The 21,972-nt window shown below is 37.6% G+C and overlaps 1 protein-coding gene across 9 annotated transcripts in view; it reads right to left on the bottom strand.

Annotated features, from left to right (window-relative positions):
* Positions 1–21,972, bottom strand: part of celf5a (cugbp, Elav-like family member 5a) — a gene marked incomplete at both ends in the record, with an annotated part of 303,029 nt that overhangs the window by 23,067 nt on the left and 257,990 nt on the right. For all 9 annotated transcript variants that reach the window (XM_079808313.1, XM_079808314.1, XM_079808306.1 and 6 more), the window contains one exon: positions 6,761–6,926. In XM_079808313.1, coding sequence (XP_079664439.1) covers positions 6,761–6,926 — 166 coding nt within the window. The remainder of the gene's footprint in view (positions 1–6,760; positions 6,927–21,972) is intronic.

The raw sequence follows: 21,972 nt of genomic DNA, 5'->3' as shown, positions 1-21,972 counted from the left end.
TCATAATCCAATTTCGCAAATCTTTTATCAGTACCTCCAACTGAGCCCAATGAGATGTTCCGCTAATACTTTGTGACTTCAAGTTAATGTTATTTCAAACACAGAGGATATTTCGCTCTAATAATATTCCGCGCCTGTGCATTAACTAAAAGATGGAGTTCTGAAAGCAGCCTCAGATGATGTGACAGCTGTTCTACCGTTCAATTGTACTCTTGCCAGATGTCTTCAGATTGCAGCACAATTCCCTAAAAAACACTTCATGACGGAAGGCTTTTTTGCATCACAATAGATCAGTTGTTCAGTCAATTTTAAAGCCTGATCCAAAAACATTGTGCTTATTCAAAGACGGCACACGATATTTCTCCGGCAACAGCTCTTAATATCGAACCAGATTCCCATGCTTCCACAATGCTTCATACACAAGTCGCAACCAATCAGAGAGAGGCAGATGTATTGAATAAACCAGAGGTGCTGTGCCTGTCAGGGAGATGCAAATGAACGAATGAATGAATGAACGAGAAGAAAATCGTATGAATATCTTATTTATTGTAGTCCTTGGAATATTTTGAACGCCAGCCAGCGCTTTCTCGCCCAGGATTAATAATGCAACAGATTCCAATAGGTTCAATAATGGAAGGCAATCAGAAGAGCAGAGCTCATGCGCGCATACAGGAGCGTGTCCAATGCTCCGCATATTTCAGTACATCTCGCGCCCACAGGAGATCCGCCAGTCTCTTGCAATTAAGTCAGTGTAAGAGAGGCCAATTCACCCCAGCAGCTGCATTGCATGTTAATATGACATTGATCCCAGTCAAAGAGGAGACAATCCAAACATAAGAGAGTGGTTGTTTTACACAGAGCTGGATCATTTGTGCGAGGAATGAATGAAAAAAAGATGTGGTTATATCAAGGTTTCATGGACACTTAACACTTGGTATTTACATAGTAGCCTACATTCACATTAGCAAGGTACTTAAAAGAATACCAAGGTACGCTGTATTACCATATACCAGTGTTCTTTTAGTATATATTATAGTTTTTCAATTATATATTTTATATTTATATTTTCCATCTTAATTTTAGGGAAAGTTTTAGTCATTTATTTTAAAATATGCACATAAAGTTTTGAACTTGAACCAGATGATTCATTGGAAGTTACCGTGTTGAAACTATGTTTGTGTGAGACTAAGTTCCCTAGACATTTGCCATTGTAATACTGTTTTATGACATTTACCATATTAACATGGTTTTCATGGACATTTGCCATGGTAATATTTTTTTCATGAGCATTTACCATGGTAATACCATGTTTTGTGATGTTTACTATGGTATTAACATGGTTTCATGGACAATTACCATGGTCATACCATGTTTTTGTGACATTTAACACGGTAATATCATACTTTTTGACATTTACCAAGGTGATATAATGGTTTCATGAGCATTTACCATGGTAATTCTATGTTTTGGGATGTGTATAATGGTATTAACATGGTTTTCATGGACATTTGCCATGGTAATATCATGGTTTCATGAGCATTTAACATGGTAATATCATGGATGCATGAGCATTTTCCATGGTAATACCATACTTTGTGACATTTACCATGGTAATTTCATGGTTTAATGAGCATTTACCATGGTAATTCTATATTTTGTGATGTTTACAATGGTATTAACATGGTTTTCATGGATATTTGCCATGGTAATATTTTTTTCATGAGCATTTACCATGGTAATACCATGTTTTGTGATGTTTACTATGGTATTAACATGGTTTCATGGACATGTTGCCATGGTAATACCATGCTTTTTGACTTTTAGCATGGTATTAACATGGTTTCATGGACAATTACCATGGTCATACAGCGTTTTTGTGACATTTAACACGGTAATATCATACTTTTTGACATTTACCAAGGTGATATAATGGTTTCATGAGCATTTACCATGGTAATTCTATGTTTTGTGATGTGTATAATGGTATTAACATGGTTTTCATGGACATTTGCCATGGTAATATCATGGTTTCATGAGCATTTAACACGGTAATATAATGGATGCATGAGCATTTACCATGGTAATACCATACTTTGTGACATTTACCAAGGTAATTTCATGGTTTAATGAGCATTTACCATGGTAATTCTATATTTTGTGATGTTTACAATAGTATTAACATGGTTTCATGGACATGTTGCCATGGTAATACCATGCTTTTTTACTTTTACCATGGTATTAACATGGTTTCATGGACAATTACCATGGTCATACCATGTTTTTGTGACATTTAACACGGTAATATCATCCTTTTTGACATTTACCAAGGTGATATAATGGTTTCATGAGCCTTTACCATGGTAATTCTATATTTTGTGATGTTTACAATGGTATTAACCTGGTTTCATGGACATGTTGCCATGGTAATACCATGCTTTTTGACATTTACCAAGGTAATATCATGGTTTCATTAACATTTACCATGGTAATTCTATGTTTTGTGACGTTTACAATGGTATTTACATGGTTTCATGGATGTTTTGCCATGGCAATACCATGCTTTATGACGTTTACTATGGAATTACAGTGTTTTCGTCTATATTTTTCCATGGTAATACCACGCTTTTTGACATTTACCATGGTATTAACATGGTTTCATGGACAATTACCATGGTCATACCATGTTTTTATGACATTTAAAACTATCATGTAATATCATGGTTTCATGAGCATTTACCATGGTAATATCATAGTTTTATGAGCATTTACCATGGTAATTCTATGTTTTGTGACATTCACCACAGTAATATCATGGTTTAATGAGCATTTACCATGGTAATACCATGCTTTGTGACATTTACCTTGGCATTACATCGTTTTTCGTGGATATTTTGCCATGCTAATACCATGTTTTGTGACATTTACCAAGGTAATATCATGGTTTCATAAGCATTTACCATGGTAATACCATGTTTTGTGACGTTTACCATGGCATTACCATGGTTTAATGAACATTTTGCCATGGTAATACTATGCTTTTTTACATTTGCCATGTATTAACATGGTTTCATGGACATTTGCCAAGGTCATAGCATATTTTGTGACATTTACCAAGGTAATATCATGGTTTCATGAGCATTTACCATGGTAATACCATGCTTTGTGATGTTTACTATGGTATTAACATGGTTTCATGGACAATTGCCATGGCCATACTATGTTTTTGTGACATTTACCACAGTAATATCCTGGTTTCATGAGCATTTACCATGGAAATACCATGTTTTTGACATTTACCATGGTATTAACATGGTTTTACGGACATTTGCCAAGGTCATAGCATATTTTGTGAAATTTACCACAGTAATATACTGGTTTCATGAGCATTTACCATGGAAATACCATGCTTTGTGACATTTACTATGGAATTACTGTCGTTTCATGGACATTTTGCCATGGTAATACCATATTTTTTTACATTTACCATGGTATTAACATGGTTATCATGGACATTTGCCATGGTCATACCATATTTTGTGACATTTATCAAGGTATTATCATGCTTTCATGAGCATTTACCATGGTAATACCATGTTTTGTGACGTTTACCGTGTTTTTTGACATAGTACCACAATAATACCCTGTTTTGGCACATACAATGTACCATGGGAATAATATGCTTGGGACATGGTTATATCATGATGTTCTTAAGTAAGTTCTAAGGAGTAAAATGTAAATACCTTTATATATGTATATCAAAGCACTATAATATCATCTGATGCCATAACTACCATGGTAGCACTACAGTACATTTTTGGTAAGCGCCGGCATTCATTCCAAAGAAAAAACTCAACTATGTAGTATCATCGGTGTATAATTCTATAATATAAACAGTTGCAGTCCTGCAGTCCTGTGAATTTAGGGATTGCTAGTACAATGGGTGATGATAAAACAAACATGCAGTGCATGATGGATGATCCGTGATGGAAAAAGTGCACGTATTGCATTGTGTGTGTCTTGGCAAAACATTTGACAAACCGTCCTGTCTGTCTGACTTAATATTTGAAGTAGCAAGTAAGTACATCTGCATGTAATGCCACACATGGATAACCTCAGCCTCAGCCTTGACAGCTCTGGAGCTTTAATTGGACGAGGCTTTTATGGGACTGGATGGCGGCTTGTAAAAGATGGAACCGTATTAAATCTATATGTGATGCCAGTGGGAGCGTCTTGCTGTTTCAGCCCCTCAGGTAATAAAGCTAGTGTTGTAACTTTGCATGAGAGCGCAAACGTTTTGTCATTCCACGGTCAGTCAATTAGCCACCAAACTAATAATGTGCTTCGAAATCGTCCGGCCAGTTAGCTGCAAGCTACTCATATGTTGCCAAACTACGTGCTTTACCGGGAATGACAAATGATATTGTCCGGTGTCGTGGTGTACAGTGTAAATTGGTACAGCAGTGCTGTTGACAAAAGAGGAATGAGCTTTGTTAAAGCCGAGCATAATTCACTGGGTGGCATGTTTTCGGAAGAGATTGGAAAAGTGCAATACTGCTGCATAAGCAAATGCTGTAAGGTGGCCATTATCCAATAAGATCTCGTGTTTGTTTAGATTATATGATAATGGGGTGTTGGGAATGACAATCAGAGCAGTCGTGTGTCCTGATTATCAAAGCGTGCCGGGGACGACTAAAACGGACAATCTGCAAATCTGACGCGAGTGCCATTTAGGAAATGTCAGCATTGGTGTTTTTGTAACTTAAAATGTGACATGAGATGGGATTTGCTTAAAATCAGGGCAAGAAATGTTAGAAAGGTTATGTTTGTTTAACAATTTCTGTCATTCATCTGAAATAGAACAAATGGCACCAGTACAAAACCTCGAAAGCTATTCAAACTTCCACTCATATTTCTGGAGTTTAACGCAAACTTTTTTTTGTGAAACTGTGTATAGTTTGGTCAATCTAAAAGTAATACTTCACAAGTAGTGTATGTTCACACGCGCAGTTATAATCAAGCTTTTTATTGAACAAAATCTCAGACTATTAACACTTTCGCAAATTTTTTATGCAAAAGGTTGTACAAAAAAACTGAAGGAATTGGTGAAATTTTGTATCGTTTTTGTGCTTTTGTTATGTCAATCCAAACGTAATGCTTGCTGACTTAACACAATGAAAACCATGAATTTATGCATTTGGCAGACGCTTTTATCCAAAGCGACTTATTACAGGGACAATCCTTGCTCAAGGACACACTGGTGGTGACCGCTGGGATCGAACCAGCAACCTTCTGCGTATCAGTTGCATGGTTTAACCCACTGGACCACCATCTCAAAACCATGTGAAAGGACCGCAAGTATGGCAGTTCTGTCCATCCAAAAGTTATATGTACTGACTTCTTAATAAAACGAAAACACAACTACGTTTACTTGCACAGTTACAATAAAACTACAGCAGGTTTTTGCGTAGTCCAACAATTGTCCAAGTATAAATGACAAAATGTGCAACTGGATATTTGACGCATTAAACCCACATCTTGTTTTTTAGAGCTGGCGAAGGGTCAATTGTCGTGCGATTAACATACACAACCTAGGTGAAGCCGGGCTACAATTGCATAATTTAGGTCAGTTAGGTGCACAAAAATCATAATGGCTCAATTTCGGGGTGAACTAAAGATGAATCATTGCTTTAGTCCAACTTAAATAAGCTTTAAAGTGTTGTTGCAAACTTTTTAACATACCAAAAACTTCGAAAAGTATGTTTACGTGTATGTTTTTATTGTGGTATCAACTATTGTTCGGAACAAAATCTCAGACTATTCACATTTGCGCTAGTTTATTGCGAAAGGTTGTGCAAAAAAACGAAAACCTTGAAATGTTATGTATGCTTTATGTAATGCTTGCTGAGTTTTTACTAAACTATTAAAATTGGTGTTTTAATGTAAACGTTTGTATTAAAAAAATCAAGAAATTGTATGCAGTTTTTATACGAACTGACTTCCAAAAGGAACACACCACTATTTTTGAAAATAGGCTCATTTTCCAACTCCCCTAGAGTTTAACAGTTGAGTTTTACTGTTTTCGAATCCATTCAGCCGATCTCCGTGTCTGGCGGTAGCACTTTTAGCATAGCTTAGCATAGATCATTGAATCTGATTAGACCGTTAGCATCTCGCTCAAAAATGACCAAAGAGTTTCGATATTTTTCCTATTTAAAACTTGACTCTTCTGTAGTGGCTGTACTAAGAAGTTGTGATTTTCTAGGCCGATATGGCTAGGAACTATACTCTCATTCCTGCGTAATAATCAAGGAACTTTGCTGCCGTACCATGGGTATGATATATAAATGCAACACAGACCAAAGACATGTAAATGAACCAAAAACAGGAAGATGAGACCCTAAAAAGAACAGAATGCACATACAAGTGCATTTAGCCCAGCACATAGCATTGTTTTGGATGTTTGGTAAATTCCGTCTCAACATAGCCAATATGTAATAAAAGCCAACCAATCAGGTTGTGAACGCATCCCTATGCCTTTAGGTTCGGTGTTAAAAATGCCAAAGTGACCGCTAAGCAGACCAGGACTAAATGTTTTGTTTTGGTCCGAACCAAATGAACCAAGACAACTGAACTACAAGTTTGAACACCCCCTTAAAGTGTATGTAATCTTGTAACTGTGTGTGGTCCAGTTAACATAATGCAAACACACTTAATCTTAGACCCCATCCCGTAAGAGAGGAAATGAAACGCTGTTGCTCACCCAGTGTCTGATGAAACTCACCCGACACCGGGGTCATGGGGGTGGGCGGCAGGCTGTTGATATTGAGCGCCCCCATCTGGTGGATCTGGGTGGTGGGAAAGGCCACGCTGGGCGCCAGGTAGCCTCCGTGACTGGCAGCCATGAGGGCCGCCTGCTGCTGCATCAGCTGCCAGAGAGAGAAAACAGAAAGCAGAAAGGGAAAGAGAGAGAGAGAGAAAGTTACTACAAGCACACAGGCTACATGCGGGCATGATGGATAGGCAGTGCTTCGCAGAGTAGAGGAGAAAGTAGAGCGGAAAAAGAGAAAAATGTGTCAACCTATGTTTAGTGAAAGCGTCCATCTTCCCAGTCAGAGGGCTGTCACAAGCCCCCTTGAAACATTTCAATAGCTGTCGGTCTGGCTCATTCTAATAGAGGGATCGACGCACATATTATTGTAGTCCTTAAGGGACCTGAGAGTTCGGAGCAGGAAAAATTGAATTGTATTCATTTTTTCCCTTTCAAACTTTAAGGTAATGCTTTCTTCATGGCCTTGACAGCAAAACTTCTTTCCCCCCGCATTCTCCTTGATGACGTGACAGCTATCAAGTCTGAATATATCATAGTTGCATTCAAGCAGAAATTCTTTGATCCAGAACTCCTGCATAAATTCTAGTTTACATGTGTCGCACACGAGAAACGTGTCTCTTCTAATAACGCCACCGCGTAGGCATAGACACACCATTTAATTTGTTGGAAATGAAAATGAGGCTAACAATATCTCATGTTCTTGTCAAATATTCTTTTTCACTCGGAGACACGTCACATTACAAAAGCAAAATGGGTTACGAAATGCCGTTTCATAGGTCATATCCGCTGGAAATTATTGTCAAGGCGCATTTTCAATTGATGCAAGGCTGTTTTCGTTCACAACAAATTAAATATAATACGCTGTCTACTCTGACTAAAGTCTATTAGCAAGAACAATACATGGTAGACACCAAACTATTCCCATCCAGCAGAAGAATACTACAACTATAACAGCATTCCTGTACATCACAGCATTTAGTCCCAAAAGAGGCCAAAGGTAAGATGCTACTTCATACAATAATCATCAAGCTGCCACACTTCATTTGAATGCCGAGGATGATATTGTTCATGTAGGCACATGGTGCTTTGCTCTCTGCCGGTGTTTCATCCCAAGATAGTAGAAAAGCAATCATATTCTCTCATTGGCCTTGTCACTGAGCCTGAAAAATGCGTCCACCCACAAAACAAATCTATAAGCCTCAACTGCACTATTATCTATAAACTCCTCCTCTCATTTGCATAATTCCATCAACAAGCTGCTGAGGATCATCTATTATCCCAGAGGTAAAACATCCTACTGTTTTTGGGAAATAAGTTTACTAAATATATATATGGTTGTGGTCAGAATTATTGGCACGTCTGGTAAATATGATCAAAGAATTGAAAGTGGGGCCATACTTATTGGCACCGCTAGAATTTTTTATGAGTAAAATATATTCCCATTAATATTTACATTTTGTAGCACACCAGGGTGACTAGGAACATGTAAATGTCTAGCTACGACTTAGGAGTATAAATATACACAAAGGCCAAATTCCATCATTCATCACAATGAGTAAAACCAAAGAATATAGTTCTGATGTGCAGCTAAAGATTGTTGAGCTTCACAAAATAGAAAGTGGCTGTAGGAAAATAGCTAAAGCATTTAAAAATCCCCATTTCCACCATCTGGGCAATAATTAAGAAGTTCCAATCAACTTAAAGATGTTACAAGTCTGCCTGGAAGAGGAGATGTGTCTATATCGTCCTAATGCACGGCGAGGAGAGATTGGATGGCTAAAGACTCTCCAAGGATCACAGATGGAGAATTGCAGAGATTACTTGAGTCTTGAGGTCAGAAAGCCTTAAACAACAAAAACCAACAACACCACATGTTGTTTGGGAGGGTTTCAAGAAAAATCCTCCTCGCTCATCCAAAAACAAACTCCAGCACATTCAGTTGTCAGACACGACTGGAATTTCAAACGGGACCTGGTTCTATGGTCAGATGAAACCAAAAAAAAGAGATTTTTGGCAGCAAACCCACCAGTGATGGGTTTGGTGCAAACAGGGATAAAAAGTACCTCATGCCCACGGTTAAATATACCGCTGGATCTTTAATGTTGCGGGCCTATTTTTTTGCTGGAGGTCCTGGACATCTTGTTCCGATACATGGCATCTTGGATTCTAGCAAATAGGGGAGAGCGGGGCACAACCTAACGCTTTTTGACTTTCTCAGTTTGTGTAAATCCACTTGTGGTTCAGAGTATTTATTTTTTCCCAAATGAATTGCACACATGTCTAGTACAAATACGTGGTTTTGTTTCATTAATACAGTGTATACTTTTTTCTTGATTTACCCCGAAAGAATGGAAGTGAAATGTGACAACATGCCCCATAGGTGGGGTACATTGTAACATGTGAGGGGCTCATTATAACATGACCAAATGACAGCTTAAAATGTTATCTGATATAATAAATATATAAAAATATCCAAGACAAACTAAAATATTTTGTCAATAAAATACAATTATTAACTTTTTCAGAAAAAATAATGGCATTTTTAATTGAGTTTGACAACAAACACACCTCAAAACGCAGCTATACAGCATAGTTAAAAATAATAATAATAATAAGCATTTCTGAACATTGACACTCAGTCTTTATTCACATGATGTTTTATTAACGTAGTTCGGGAGAATGTCAAATAAGCTACTCTCAAGTGTCACCAGCTGTCTAAAATCAGTAATCAACATATCTACCCAATCAGCACGAAGGCAAGCCATATATAATCACAGTCAAACTCACCTATGGATTCTCTACAGTCTTCAGAATCCCTCCACCACCCCGTCTCCTCTCACTTACTAGGATACTTCCTATAGCCTACCTGGGGGTGGGGGTGGGGGTGGGGGGGGGTACTCTGCATTCGGGCCAATTACCAAGCTCAGAGCCCTCTCTCCGGACAGCACAGCAAATACGTTTACTAAATCAATCTATCCGACTTATTTGTAAGTGTGAACTTGTGAACTTTTTCTCATGGTTTCTCAATAGAATCCATAAAAGTATAGAATATAATAACTGGGATTTAAACCCGGCTCGTGTCTTCTGCTGGTTAGATCAATATTAAAGAACTATCTCAACTGTTAAATAACAGATATAAGATTAAAATAATATCAGATTTGTCTTATTTTTAATAAACTCAAAAAAACGAGATGAAAAATGAACTTAAGTGCGAAATTTACTTTTGCAGTGGTTAAATAAATGTTCAGTGATATCTTCCAAAGATGTTTTAATTTTGACGCAATTTTTTCTCTAAATAATATGGATATGGCAAATAGTAAATACACTTTCGTCATCCTGGCATGTGTGGAAAGTGTTAAACCATGTGTGTTAGGTTGTGCCTCGCTCTCCCCTACCAACAGATAAAAAATCTAAACCTGACGGCCTCTGCTAGAAATCTTATAACGGGCCGTGGTGGGATCTTCCATCAGGACAAGGACCCAAAACAAACATCAAAATCAACACACAAATGTGTCACTGAGCTTCTGCCATGTCCATCCCAGTCCACTGACCTGAACCCTATAGAAAATGAGTGGGGTGAACTGAAGAGAAGAAGCGGCAACATGGAACTGAAGGATCTGGAGAGATTCTGTATGAAGGAATAGTCTCTGATCTCTTGTCAGGTGTTCTCCAGACTCATCAGGCATTATAGAAGAAAACTCAGAGCTGTTATCTTGGGAAATGGAGGTTGCAAAAAAATATTTAATAAAAGGGTGCCAATAATTATGGCCAATGTGTTTTGGAGAGAAGCATTTATTTAATAATGTGATTTACCCTCCAGTTTCAATTCTTTTACTTTAATGAAAGATTAGATTTTTGCAAATTTTTTTGGAATAAACAATGCAGATTTATTTTTAAAGCCATCTTTGATCATATTTACAAGGAGTGCCAATAATTCTAAACCGCATATGAAATATATATGAAAACAGTATATTCTTAGATTAATAAAACCTAACTCTCTTATCTTATGCAGTGTTGCTTCTCCAGCTTCTCTATTTTTACTGGACAAAAAAATGAGTATGTAGTAATATTTAGTTGTTATTCTTAAGAACGTATTTCGCCATGTTTTCATGTTTTGCTAAATTGTTATGTAGGTGAGTTTGCAAGAATTTGGGAAGTTAAAAATGGGTCACGGACCACTTGTTTAATGCATTTGTCAACCTTCAAGACAGTCTGGTCTCTCTCCGCCATGTAATAGCCATGCCACAGTAATCAGACGCTTTTGTGCCCATCTCGCGGCCTCTTCCTTTCTGCTGAATGGGGCGTCAGAGTTAAGCTGGCTGGCTTCAGCCGGGTGACAGTTTGCTAATGCCCTTTAAAAGCCAGAGGGACAGGCTTTGGGCAGAGCATAGTGCGGTGAGTTGAAGACTTCCATATTGTAATTTCCCTCCATGAACGGCTCGGATAATGTCGCCTTTCATGGCTGCCACCAGATTGCCTCAGATAACGATGTGGCATTCAGTTCTGCTCTTTAGGAATTAAAACAGAAAATTGGAGGCCCAAGCATGTAATTATGTTGGGGAGAAGTGAGCAACATCAATTTGTTCTTGGAGGAGGTGGAGGGGAGAGGAGAGGAGAGGGAAAAAAGAAAAGAAAAACAAGGCCCTTCGGCTGTCGGCGGCCGAACGAGACTATTAAAAAAAACATCTCTTGTGCATCTCTTTTATTCTTATTTAAAGGCATAGTTCAGCCAAACATGAACACATCATTCATTCTAAACCCTTCATTTCCTGTGTAGAATATAAAAGAAGTTTAGCAGAATGTCCAAGCTGCTCTATTCAATGCAATGAAATTGAATGTTTAGCGCAAGATGTTTAGCGCAAGAATGTATGACCAATTTTTATGGTGATTTTATGCCATTTTTGTGTATATGCAAAGAAAGTGAATGGTGACTAAGAATATTTAAATTGAATAAAATTTTAATAGATGTACTAACATAAAGATGTTGTACGGCTTTCAAAAACTTGCTATATAGTGTAAGAGTATAGTATGATCTACTTTTATTGTGATTTTATGGCGTTTTTCTGTATGTGATGAAAATATTCCATACAATGAAAGTGAATTGTGACCAAGATTGTTTAAATTGAATTTCAGTTTTTAAATTTACCAACATAAAGGTGTCGTACGAATTTCGAAGAGTTGTAATATAGCTCAAGAATTGACCTGCTTTTATTGTGATTTTATGGTGTTTTCATGTATGCGATGAAAATATTCCATGCAATAAAAGTGAATGGTGACCAAAGTTACCAATGTTTAAATAAAATTAAAACATTTACCATCATAAACAGTGTTGTACAACTTTTGAAGGCTTGTAATATAGCACAAGAGTAGTATGACCTACTTTTATTGTGGTTTTATGGCGTTTTTCTGTATGTGATGAAAATATTCCATACAATGAAAGTGAACGGTGACCAAGATTGTTTAAATTTAATTTCAGTTTTTAAATTTACCAACATAAAGGTGTTGTACGAATTTCGAAGAGTTGAAATGTAGCTGAAGAATTGACCTGCTTTTATTGTGATTTTATGGTGTTTTCATGTATGCGATGAAAATATCCCATACAATGAAAGTGAATGGTGACCAAAATTACCAATGTTTAAATAAAATTAAAACAATTATCATCATAAAGGTGTTGTACAACTTTCGAAGGCTTGTAATATAGCGCAAGACTAGTATGACCTTTTATTGTGGTTTTATGGCTTTTTTCTAGCCTGGCGTGGCCATACTCAATTCTAGTCAGAATATGAGTCTGGTACCGCTCCATTGAGCTTTGATTATGGGGCGTGTTTCAACCGAGCCAGGAAAGACCTCAATTGGATAGACCCACAACCAATCAGAGCAACGCATAACGTTAGTTGTCAAATGTCAACAGAACTCAACTGCACTGTGTTGCCAAGTCCGTGTTTTTCTCCATGTCCGCGGGTTGAAGCGACCCCAATTATGTGATTATATAAACCCAGGAATGCGAATTTTAGCAGGCAACCTTGCCAAAATAACATATTTTGCCAACCAAACGCCATTTTTTTCCGGAGAACCCCCCGGAAAGTTATTGTTTTGGGCTATAGTTTTGAGTAGCAATTGTGCGCGACATTGCAAAAACACTTGGAAACCCTGTCTGCACGCACGCTGGATTAAGTAACGTTACAAGAAAAAGATGAGTGTAAACGATCTTTGCCAGTAATAAAATAATTTAAGGATACACAGAGTACTTACCAACACGATCATCGTTTCTGAGAGAAATAGTAAAGGTGAATGCATATACGAACAAGTTCTCCATTTAGGATAAGAGCAAATTCAACCCAAGAGCCTTCGATGACGTGGATGATTGCGGGGCTAAATTCGGCTGGCACCCAGGCAAGCGTTTTTCTGTATATGAGGAAAATATTCCATACAATGAAAGTGAATACATGTTAATACTGAAAAAATTCAGTTTTAAATTTACTAACATAAAGCTGGCGTAAGGATTTTGAAGGCTTATAATATAGCGCAAGAGTTCTGTGATCTACTTTTATTGTGATTTTGTGTTTTCATGTATACAATTGAAAATATTTAATACAATGAAAGGGAAGGGTGACCAAGATTGCCAATGTTTAAATTGAATTAAATGAAACAATTTACTAACATAAAGGTGTTGTATGGCTATCGAAAAATTGTAATATAGCTCAAGAACTGATTTTATGGTATTTATGGTATAAAATATTTCATACAAGTAAAGTGAATGGTGACCAAAATTGCCAATGTTTAAATAATTTTTTTTAATTTACCATCATAAAGGTGTAATATAGCACAGGTTTTATGATCTTCTTTCTTGAATGAAAGTGAATGGTGAAAATTGCATTTTTTTTAAATAGACTAACATAAAGGTGTTACGGCTTTCAAAAACGTGTAATATAGCACAATAATTGGCTGACGTAATTGTATTGTGATTTTATGGTGTTTTCGTGTATACAATGAAAATATTCCATTAATTGAATTTCATTTTTTAAATGTACTAGCATAAAGGTGTTGTACGACTTATCAAAAATAATTTGATGGCGTTTTTGTGTAGTTTTAAGCCTTGGCAGCCATGGTCTCTACAGGCTACTAAGAAGAACTGCGTTAAAAACAAAAAACTAAGCACACACGTTTGGAACGACATGAAGGTGAAATAATAATTATAACTAATTACACAATTACAAACAATTATACCAATTCAACTGGGTGAACTATCCCTGAACATTTCAGAACCAAAACATCACCCAGCATCCTGAATAGACAGGAAGCATTCAAGCGCAGGCAAAAGGGACCAAATTGCCTTCAGCGAAGTCTTCATCACTGAGGTCGTAACCTTTTCTTCCTTCAAAATGGGGAAAAAAACAGAAGCGGCCACGGGAAGAAGTTGCCCGGGCCACGGCGTTCGTTTAGTGTCAGGCATGTGGGTTTTTTTATGGCTTGCCGATGGCATTAGTCTCCCTCGGTGCCACCAGGCAATCACCTCTTTATCACTTGGCAATTATCTACCCAGAGCTGCTCTGTGTCTCTGCCCACCTCTGCCTGCATCACACATGACCCCTTACAGTCGGTCTGGCCCCGCTGCAGCGCAGGGAGAATGGCGGGATGACTGGAGAGATATTTATAGAGAGACGAGAAATGGAGTGAGCGGAATGCAAGGACCCCGGTTATTAAGGTCCCTGGACCTGTAAGATTGCCTGAAACGGCTTCGCTCATTTTTCTGCTGTTTGCTGAGGCACATCTTCAGGGCTAAACTCAGAGATCGTGTAAACATAGTTTTGCTTTAGTACGCAAGCACAGATTTTAATGCTAATAATAATAATTAGCGTGCAAACATTTTTATTTTGTCTTGTTTTCCAGAAAGAAATATCTGATCTTTCTTAAGAATAAAATAAAATAATGCACATTTAAAGAGAATATACACTACCAGTCAAAAGTTTGGAACATTAAGGTTTTTTAGTCTCTTATTCACACCATGGCTGCAATTATTTGATCAAAAATACAGTAAAAACTGTGATACTATGAAATATTATTGCAATTTAAATTAACTGGTTTCTGCTGTAATATATTTTTTAAATGTAAATTATTACTGTGATGGCAAAGCTGAATTTTCATCAGCCATTACTTCAGTCTTCAGTGTCACATGATCTTGTTATTCTAATTATTCTTGTTATGATCTTATTATTATTGTTATTAAGTTAGGTGTAGGCAAGAAAAAAAAAGAAGAGACTTTTATTTAGCAAAGACATATTAAATTGATCAATAAAAGACAGTAAGGACATTTATGATATTAATAAATATTACAAAAAAGTTATATTTATGTTAACTTTCTATTCATCGAAGAATCCTGAAAAAAATCCCAGTTTCCACAAAAATATTTAGCAGCACAACTGTGTTTAACATTAATAATAATAAGAAATGTTTCTTTAGCACCAAATCATCATATCAGAATGATTTCTGAAAGATCATGTGACACTGAAGATGGAAGTAATGGCTTATGAAAATTCAGCTTTTCATTACAGGAATAAGTTCCATTTTAAAATATATAAACCAGTTCATTTAAATTGTAATAATATTTCACAGTATTACTGCTTTTACTGTATTTTTGACCAAATAAAAGCAGCCTTGTTGAGAATATGAGACTTCTTTCAAAAAACATTAAAAAAAAGTAATGTTTCCAAACTTTTGACTGGTACTGTATATAATTCAATATAATTCACACTACCAGTCAAAAGTTTGGAATCATTACGATGTTTTAATGTTTCTAAAAAAGAAGTCTTTTATGCTCACCAAAGCTGCATTTATTTTATCAAAAGTTCAGTAAAAACTGTAAAATTATACATATAAATTAAAAAAAATATGTTTAAATAATATATTTAAAACAACGTTTTTCTATTTTAAAATGTAATTTATTCCTGTGAATGTTCAGCATCATTACTTCAGTCTTCAGTGTCACATGATCCTTCAGTGGATTTGGTGCTAAAGAAACATTTCTTATTATTATCAATGTTGCAAACAGTTTTTGCAGCTTAATATTTTTCTATAAAGCATGGCACACTACCATTCGAACGTCTGGGGTATATGCAAGATTGGGTACAATTGATCAAAAGTCAATACAAAATCAAACTTTTGAACTCAAAATCAAACTTTCCATCCATTAAAAATTCTTGAAAACAAATGTATCACGATCATCTTTAAAACAAGATAAATTATGATAATGGGACGTAGTCAGTTTACACTAATGTCCACTATAGCGCCCCTTGTGGCAATGCTGAGAATGCAACATGCATTTGTATTGCGTTATAAATTCAATTAAATTCTAAAAGCATATCTAAAAGCATTCACACTTACATACATGTGTACGATATGTTTAGGGCCTGAGTGCACTTTCATTTATATATTTTCTGTTGTAGAAGGTGGTTAAAATTTACACCTAAAAAGACATTTCAAGTAAGGCATACAACTGAGGAACGAAGGGTGAGATCCGATATTATTATATAATACAACAATCATTTTGCTGATTTCTAGAAGGTCCATAAGAACTACTGCTTCCAAACAACTCATTAAAACATTAGACATTAAAACTGTAATGCTGTTTGAAACAGATGCATAAAAAAAGAAACAAACACTTTTAACGCTCTTCGAATGTCTGTTATATTTCCCAACAACAGGGGGCAATGTAGGTCAATAGCAAACCGTGTGCCCCCCTCCTCAGCACCCTCCTCCCAAAACTACCCAGACAAACATTTCCCTCATTAATGTTGGCTTCAGAACATTCTGAAGTGCTTTCAAGCAATTTGTGCGTCATATTAATCTAATGCACCGTCTCTGTTGATTGGCGTCAAGTAAAAGAGATCTTTCTGGCTTTCCATCAACAGCCGCGCTTTTATTCATCTTCCAAAAAAAAAGAGAAGAGAAAAAAAGCTGAAAATGAAGATGGCTCCGCTTAGAAAAAGGAAAAAGATCAAACACGAGGCAGCGGGAGAAAAAAGACAGATAAAAGATGTTCGGCTTGTATTGACAAGAGTGTCTGAAAGAAAATTAATGTTTCTCGCTTTCATCGCGTGTTTATGTCAAACCCACCCATTCCACTCCAGAGACGAGGACGGGGCCGCATCTGATATTTTCAACATCTTCATGTAATACTGAATGATAAGCTGTTTGTCAGATTTAGAAGTTAGATGTACCTTTTTTAAATAAAATAAAAAAACGCATCTGTCTTTTGCCACGATGTTGTCAGCACTATTACCCCTCCAATTTGCGCTCAGATGCCCCCTCCTCTGCTCTGACTAAAATCCAATTTACTGGCTGTCAGCTCAACCCAGTAATCCTCTGCACAGCTGTGTTTGTGGAAGGAGCCTCTTAATTTGCTCGTCCTCCACGTTTCTAAATGTACCATTGCCATATCTGAAGCTAAACGTTAGCTTATGCTGTTTGGCGCAACGAATGCCTGTCGGAAACCCTTTCAGGTTCTGCTCAGGTGAGGAAATGAGTGAACGATAGAACGTGGAAAATGCTAGCGTAGTTAGCGTCCTCCTAACTTGCTGCTACAATGCTAGCATGGTTGCTACGCACTGTTAATTCAGTCGTTTTAAATGTTTTTAGTTCATTGCTAGGTGGTTGCTAAGGTGTTCTGTGTGTTTGCTTACTTGCCCAAGTCGAAATAGCCATACAAAAAGTGATATTTCACTTTATTCAGGTGAAAATCATACAAGCTAACCTCAACTGAACAAGCTGCACAATCTGAGGTAGGCTATCGTTTATATCAAATAATAACATGCTAGCATTTAATACTGAGCATTAGCGTTTGTTCAGAGTAACAACAAATGATAAAAACCTAGAAGAAAACCTGTCCAAAATCACCCCTTACCCTCATTCACTATTACCTACATTAGTCCACTAATATAGCTCACTTGAGGGAGTGAATAAAAACGAGTGAGCGAATGTGCTCCGGAAGGGCTACTGCTTTTGCATAGTTTATGCTTGCTGTTTAATAATCATTTGAAACTTGGCAAGCAGCTCCAGTATTATGAAAAGATTTATCTTGAACTCTGTCATGGAAACTATGTATAAACCTTAAAGGAATACTCAACTTTTTTTTGAAAATAGGCTCATTTTACAAGTACCCTAGAGTTAAATAGTTGAGTTTTACCGTTTTTGAATCCATTCAGCCAATCTTTGTATCTGGTGGTAGCACTTTTAGCATAGCTTAGCATACATCATTGATTCTGATCAGTCCATTTGCATCTCATTCAAAAAATTACCAAAGACACTTTCAGTATTTTTCCTATTTAAAACTTGACTCTTCTACAGTTACATCGTGTGCTAAGACCAACTGAAAATGAAAAGTTGCGATTTTCTACACCTATATGGCTAGGAACTACTTTCTCATTCCTGCGTAATCGCGGATCTTCGCGGCAGTACCATGGCTGCAGCGGCGCAATGATATTACAGCACCTGAAAGTAGCCCCCAGCTAGGTAACTTTCAATGTGACCGGCACTAAGTTCGTGTAGTTGCAGAGAAAGTTTGTTGTTTTTGAAAGTTTGTTGCAAATTATGTTGTGGATTTACCTGTGTGATTAGCCATGGTTCTGTGTGTTGTAAAGGGCTGTGATAGTAAGTCGAAGGTGTATACTACCACCATGTTTCACAGAATACCAACGAATCATTGCGCCGCTGCAGCCATGGTACGGCCGCGAAGATCCGCAACTACGTAAAAAAAAAACCTAAAAATGAACTTACACCTGATATTATATTTGGAAAATGGATGGATGGATGATTCAGCTGCGGGCGCCATCTTTTGGTCAGATTTCAGCGGGAATTCGTTCGTCACACGACTATAACAGTGCATTATGAGTATTTTCTAGCCGTTCAGTTTACACTGGTTGTATACTCGTTATTGCAGTGCATTGTGGGATTGAATTAGTGCACTCGATAATGTCCACTATGGTTTTGGACACCACAACAAATGGCTGTCCCCTCAAATAGTGCCCTATTGAAGGATACGAGAGCGATTTCGGACACAGTCTAAGTATCTTTAAAGGTGCACTCCAATTTCTTTTCCCATAACACCTGGTGTACTCGTAACATCATAAGAAGAATGGCTCCTGTTTATCCCGAGGTTTACTGTAGTCAGCTGGATCCAGATCAGATGGTGGACCTGCGCCGAGACACGACCACAACGCAGCCCTGACGTGTCGGCAGAGACTGTCAACTAGACTATTTCCTGTGAAGGCCTCATCAACACGACAAAAGTTTTTAGACAAAGACAAAGTTTGCGTTTTCAGGCAACCAAAACGCTGTTGTCGTGTAAATGAACGGCCAGAACGCATTAAAAGTTTTCTGTTTTCAGTTGACCACTAATGATCTTTACAACAGAAATTAATCAAAAACTTACTTAAAAGTGGGGTCTAATGCTATTTTCATATTTCTCTGCTTACCCCCCAAGTCATCCAAGATGTAGGTGTCTTTGTTTCTTCAGTAGAAGATTTTTAACTCCAACCGTTGCTGTCTTTCAGTCGTATAATGCATGTGAATGGGGTCCAATTCTATAAGAGTAAAAAAAACATGCACAGACAACTTCAAATTAAACCCTTCGGCTCGTGACGACACATTGATGTCTTAAGACACGAAACGATCGGTTTCTGTGAGAAACCGAGCAGTATTTATGCTATTATTTCACCTATTATCAGACGAATATCATCAGTTCTCCATAACTTCCTGCGAATAAGGTCAAAATATCGGAGCGGTCACAGATTTATACACAGATGCCTCATTAGTGCCTGCGCGGATCGGTCGAATGAGGAATCTACGTATATATTTTTATGATCACGCCGGTATTTTGACCTTATTCGCAGGAAGTTATGGTGGTCTGGAGAACTGATGACATTCGTCTGATATGAGGTGAAATAATAGCATAAATACCGTTCGTTTCGTGTCTTAAGACATCAATGTGTCGTCACAAGCCGCAGGGTTTAATTTGAAGTTGTCTGTGCATGTTTTTTTTACTCTTATAGAATTGGACCCCATTCACATGCATTATACGACTGACAGACGGCAACGGTTGGAGTTAAAAATCTTCATTTGTGTTCCTACTGAAGAAACAAAGACGCCTACATCTTGGATGCCCTGGGGGTAAGCAGAAAAACATCACATTTTCGTTTTTGGGTGAACTATCCCTTTAAAGAGTTTGATTCTCAAAAACATGGCTAAAAGTAAAAAAAAACGAGTTGGACTTATCACAGATATTCGAATACGTTTTGTAAGGTTTTTTTTTTAGTATGGCCCTGTATGACATCATAAAGGGCGGAATCCCTTGTATGGACACTACTCCCGGAAGAGAGCGCACACACACACTTCAACCAGAGCGAGAGCAAGTGCGCCCCCATCAACGAGCTTCGCTCGGGTTACATAGGTCTTCGTCATTTTGTTTTTAGACCACAAAATTAACAATGTCAGTAAAGAAGTGTGTTTTTGGTTGTGAGGGAAAGATATCCGTGTTCAGCTTCCCAAATAACCCAGCATTAAGGGAACAGTGGGTGCCGTTTGTTTTTCCGGAACAGTAAGTTCTGCAAGTGTGTTTGTTTGTTCCCAGTCACGAGTCGAAACCGCAGGTGGTGAGTAAAACTGCATCAAATGTCTGTGTTTTGTTGGCAATCGGCGCGTAAGTGCATATAATGTAAACAACACAAACGTATAGTGAATCGAAAGTTATCCAGGAAAATTGCCATGATGTATTGTGTGTGTGTGTGTGTGAGTCATAGGTGTGTGTGTCCTCGTGACTCTTTAGCTCCGCCCACTGCATGCCTGCATGAGCTCGGCTGTTTTTGGAAATGATCAGTAGAGCATATCCGTCTTTTAGAAATGTGATAAAAGTAAAGACTCTTTGGAGATATGAAGGATGCAATACTACTCTCTAGGTACTCAAGATTAACAAACTGTGTGTGTTATGTACCCTTTAAGCTGGACAAGAGCTGCTGTACAGCCAAAACAATCTTTGTTGCATTCATTTCCTATCACTGCAATGCTGCGTTCACACCAAATGCAAATAGAGTGTCAGGAGCGAGTGATTTCAATGTTAAGTCAATGGAAAGCCGTGTTGACGCGCGTCTGGAGGTCCTGCGGCACGATAGATGCGTTTCGCACGGCGCGATGGACACGATTCCGCCTCATTCGTGCGTCCAGTTCGTTCAATTTAGTGTCTTGCACGATACACGCGTTACACGCGAGAGGTGCTTTTTATGCATTCACGCGTTTGAAGCAAATTCACGTCTGATGCCCGAGTTGAAAAATTTGAACTTTGGCGTCAATTCGCACCGCGTTAACCAATCAGGAGCCTGCTCGCTGCTGTCACGTGGTAAAGTGACGTGATGAGAAACCCTGCATAATTTAAAAATACTACTATTGTGTCACAAAATGAGGTTTTAAGACTTTTCAGGTGAGAATATAGTTGTTTAAAGCTCAAATCTGAGGTTTATTTATAAAGAGAGTGCCTATTTAAAAAAAACAATTGTTGCGTTTTTGGAGTTGTGAGATCCAGGCGATCACCGGGCGCTCAGCGCTCATTAACCCCGGCGAGAGCAGCCTTTCCTCGGCTAGTCCTTCTGACATTTGCCTTTGGCTCTGATGTCCTGTAGTGGTTCGTCTTGTGTGGATCTAACGGGCGATCTTTGGTGTCATGAATCTATAATTTGTTGTCTGCCAAATCGTTTTGACTGAGGGCAAAGAGAAGTTTCATAACTTTATTTTTTAAGGATATTTAAATATACATGCAGTGAAGATAATGTAGGAGTTGCCTGGACCACATTTGTGTGGCTATTAATGCTTAATATATATTTTTAATGAAAATTAAAAGAGGCAGAGTGATGTTTTATGACATATTTCTCCTGGAGCGCCTTGAACGCCGTCTATTTCGCTTCAAACGCTCAATTTATACGCGCGTCTAATTCACTGTGGACACGTGAATGGATTCAAAATGTTCAAGCGTCCAACTAGATGCGGTAGAAGCGATTTTGACGCTCTATTCGCGTTTGGTGTGAATGCAGCATAAAGCTGCTTTGAAACAATCTGTATTGTAAAAAGCGCTATATAAATGAAGGTGACTTGACTTGTTG

Source organism: Gobio gobio (genome assembly GCF_949357685.1).
Source record: "Gobio gobio genome assembly, chromosome: 24".
Lineage (NCBI taxonomy): Eukaryota > Metazoa > Chordata > Actinopteri > Cypriniformes > Gobionidae > Gobio > Gobio gobio.
This window is presented reverse-complemented; position numbering and strand designations above follow the sequence as displayed.